This window comes from Strongylocentrotus purpuratus, unplaced genomic scaffold (assembly GCF_000002235.5).
Source record: "Strongylocentrotus purpuratus isolate Spur 01 unplaced genomic scaffold, Spur_5.0 spur5_scaffold_3, whole genome shotgun sequence".
NCBI classification, from domain to species: Eukaryota; Metazoa; Echinodermata; class Echinoidea; order Camarodonta; family Strongylocentrotidae; genus Strongylocentrotus; species Strongylocentrotus purpuratus.
Genome location: NW_022145609.1, coordinates 18,231,699 through 18,235,785, shown reverse-complemented (window position 1 = coordinate 18,235,785; position 4,087 = coordinate 18,231,699). Strand labels below are relative to the sequence as shown.

Below are 4,087 nucleotides of genomic sequence, written 5' to 3'. Positions count from 1 at the left end.
TAAAAACAATAGCCTCATGGTCGCTTATACCGGGAATAATATTCACATTACTAACAATGGATGGATCAGATGTAAATAAAAGATCTAATATGCTACTGGTAGTATCAGTGATCCTTGTAGTTTGCGATATGTGTTGATATAAAAAATTGTTCTCGATGATCGTAAGTATATTTTGTGTTAAATCAGTATTATCTATTTCTACAATATGTCCGTCTTGCCACTTTAATTTAGGAAGATTGAAATCACCGGTTAGAATAACATTTCTAGCCTTCTTACCATGATTTGATAATATCGACATAGATTTATTAAGCTCTTTAATCACATCTAAACTACTGCTCGGTGGTCTATAAAACACACCTACAAACAAAGATTTATTATCGTGACATATTACTTCACACCAAAGGATCTCACAATCTGTTTCCAGGTCTGGTCTAGGCGTCACAGACAAATGGGTTTTGTAGGCAATAAGAAGGCCACCGCCATGCCGATTTCTATCTTTTCTTATAACGATATACGTTTGTGGAAATATTTCATTAGATAAAATATCCTTACTTAAATGCGTATCCGTACATACAAATATATCAGGATTTTCGATTTTGATAATTGTTTGAATTTCTTCAATCTTATTAACAACACTTCTTGCATTTAAGGAGATACATTTCAAACTTTTCAAACTTTTAGGTGTGTGAGAACTGTTTTGCGTGTGATATATTACGTCACTTTCATTCAATTTAGGTTTACGTAATATATCCCCTTTGTTTTGATTCACAGTACATGAAACAGTGTATGAATTTATGAGTTTACAATTGTCTACATAAGGCAGTTCTTCAACAGGTGAGTGACATGCTCCAGTACAATCTATCTGGGCACTCTCTTCTTGGCCTGTGTGCTAATAGTAGAACGGACATATTTTTGCCTTGTGACCGTATTGCATGCAGTAACGGCATTGGAGTTGCATTCCGTGTCGACATGCTCGGGCTCTGTGGTTCTCTTCTCCACAATTTTCACATCCTAACATGTATAAATCGTCGTATAGAGAGGATGTGGGAGGGTTCACTAGAGCAGATGCGTAGGAGGCTCTTTGGCGCGAATTGGATAGAGCACGTTGTTGGTCATAAATGTAGTCTCTTGGAGGTTCCTGGTTCAACATACTGTGTGATAGTTGCTGTGAATTGATGGGAGGGTACTGGTTTCGGTATTGTTGGTTGAAAGGAGTGGATGGGGGCTGGGATTGGGCATTTCGGTAGAAAGGGAAGTTGGGGAAGTTGCGGCGGTGCTGATCGGGTGGTGGGGCAGTTGTCTGCTGGTAACGTTGCTGAGTGAGTGGTGGGCCTGACGGGTTCGGTAGCGAACCCGGATGTTGACGGTTTCGTGCTTGCATGGGTTGGAAGTTCTGGTAGGGGGCTGGAGGAGGTTGTCGAGGTGCTCGAGTGGTATCTGATGCTACCTGTGTTGGGAGTGAGGGATGCTGACGGCTGCGTGGTTGGGGGGTTCTGGTCGACTGGCCGTGTTCGGGTGGTTCCAGGTGGTGTGGGTTGGTCAGATCGGCTGCTTGACGAGGTTGATTGAGATGTTTTCAATGTAGCTGTGTTCTTCTGCTGAGGTGATGGGTGTGACGGCGGAGTGTCTAACAAAGCATCGATCACATGCTGCACTTTCTTTAACTCCATGGATAATTGGTCTAATCTAAGTGGCATGCACTTACATTTCATGCAGATTGTCTCGCTGTCGTGACATTTTAAATCACATATTTGACATTGGCTTGCATCTCTATTGTCATTAGATGAGGGCACTTGACTGACAATAGATTCGTCCTCTTTGTCTGTCTCACTCGGTACTTCTACGTTCCGGGTCAGAACAAAATGGCTGCATATGAACGGGTTTAGGAGTGGATATATGCGGATGAGATTGTCTTTTATATGTTCATTATCTAAGTCTACGTCTGAATGAAGGAGATGAGATGAACATATTATCTGTACAGCGTGACGGATGCTGCTAACGGTTATCCCTTTCGGTAATTTATAGGAAAAATTGTCCATTCCAGGGGTTCCCTTGTATCTGTTTGTTTTTACCGACGACATTCTGAGTTAAAATTTGTTCAAAGATCATGCAACACTCAACGGTCAGTAACTCTGTATAATGTTCAAATATGAAGCATACAATAAATCACCATGTGTATACAACACAAATCACGTATGACGAAAGTTATATAACTGCAAATGTCAAGTTAACGAATGACGAAAGTTGTGATGGTGTATAATGCGTAATAATAAGTTACCGTATAAGTTCACGTATATATAAAAAGCAGCATCGATGAAATGAGTAATAAACGTCCAAAAGTTCGCAGATCACGTTAAAAACATAAACGAGTATCCAATATGATCATTCAATGATATAATTATAATGTTCTCAGGTGATGATGCACAACAGAAAAGGTGATTTTCGACGATTTTCTGGTGGGATATATCCTGGTATTTAAAATGAGTCTGCACCGCAATAGCGCCCTCTACAATGTGTCTTTTGACCTTTCTGAGTATGTGAGGCGAATTCAGTTGTTGTGCCGCGCATGCTAGCTTGGAATGCGCGCACTTTACCGGTATCGCGCGCGATGCGCTTAACTAATAGTTTCTCTTTTGACCTTTCTGCACTTTGCTAGCGTAAACAACTTTGACCCTGAACTATATTGTTTACGTTGCATTCTCTCACAAATGCACTGATTCGATAACTCGAATAATCGAATTATATGCAAATTAGTGAAGTCGGAGCCATAGGGCAATACGATGAAGGATGAGAAGGGTTTAAATCCTTCTTAATTATTGGCACCATGATTGCTCGGCGCCATTGATTTGGAATTTCGGTCTTGTCCCATATTATATTTAATAATTTAAGAAGGATTAAACATGACTGGATAGGTAGCTCGACAATCAATGACAAAATGATCTCATCTTGACGTGGAGAAGAATTGTTAGATCTATCCATCGCGCTTTTAAGTTTGTGCAGTATCATTATTGTTCGTCTATTCATGTTTTATAGGGGATTCTCCAAGTTTGCTTTTCAAACTGTAATGTAATAATCTTGAAGAGTTTCTTTCATTTATAGCCAAATTACACTTATCGTTCCACCAGCTTATCGGTGGCTTACCACTATTTCTGCATTTCATTTTAGGAATACAGTTTTGCTCTTTGCTGCTAAAGCTGGAGTACCTAATGTAATTTCGAGACACGATAGCTTCCCTGTTTGTGGGTCCAGCCGGGTTCCCCTCCCAGCATTCAATATTACGAGATTACTGTTTGCTGCAAACTTTTCGATTTCTCAACCATTTGGATCAGTTTGTCCTCTTCCCCAAATAGTGTTGTGGCCATTGAAATTACCACAAACTATCAGATTCGTATTATTTTGTGGATCACCCTCCCAGCATGACACCGACATTGGTAACATTCATAAACGCCTTTACCTGGCGGGTTCTAGAACACTTACCCCCTGGACATCCACCCCCGGATAACCACTCCCAGTCAACTACAATGTACCCCAAGGACAACTATCCCCTATAGGGCAACGACCCCCCCCCTCAGTAACGTACCCTCTAGAACAACTACCCCTAGGACAACTAGCCCCCGGACAACTAGCCCCCGGACAACTACCCACTAGGACAACAACCCCGGACATCTACAGCCCGGAAAACAACCCTAGACAACTAACCCCTACGAAAACCATCCTCTAGGACAACTATCCCCGGACAACTATCCTAGGAGGTAGTTGTCCCGGGTGTAGTTGTCCGGTAGGTAGTTGTCCGAGGAAAGTTGTTCTAGGAGGTAGTTGTCTGGGGGTAGTTGTCCGGGGGTAGTTGTCCGGGGGTTAGTTGTCCGGGGGTAGTTGCCTTCAGGGGTAGTTTTCCTAGGGGTAGTTAACTGGAAATGGGTATCCGGGTGGTGGATGTCCAGGGGTAGGTGTCAGGATACGACCTGGTGGTATGTGTTGCAATTTATCGTCAATTCATTTCCTTTCTAATAACCAATTTAATTGTCGTGTCTAATACTTTTTAAATCTCCCTTGCTACGTACTCGGCGCTTTCGTCCTTCTTACATTG

The 4,087-nt window shown here is 41.9% G+C and overlaps 1 protein-coding gene across 1 annotated transcript; it reads right to left on the bottom strand.

Annotated features, from left to right (window-relative positions):
• Positions 1–1,112: 1,112 nt before the first annotated feature.
• LOC105441465 (leucine-rich repeat extensin-like protein 5) lies at positions 1,113–1,670 on the bottom strand. The gene has a single exon (XM_011672584.2). It carries the CDS (start codon positions 1,668–1,670, stop codon positions 1,113–1,115), a length of 558 nt encoding a protein of 185 aa, XP_011670886.2.
• Positions 1,671–4,087: the final 2,417 nt, after the last annotated feature.

Bases quoted from the DNA above. Each gene is read 5' to 3' on its own strand.
- LOC105441465 (XM_011672584.2), bottom strand. From the start codon at position 1,670: ATGGAGTTAAAGAAAGTGCAGCATGTGATCGATGCTTTGTTAGACACT.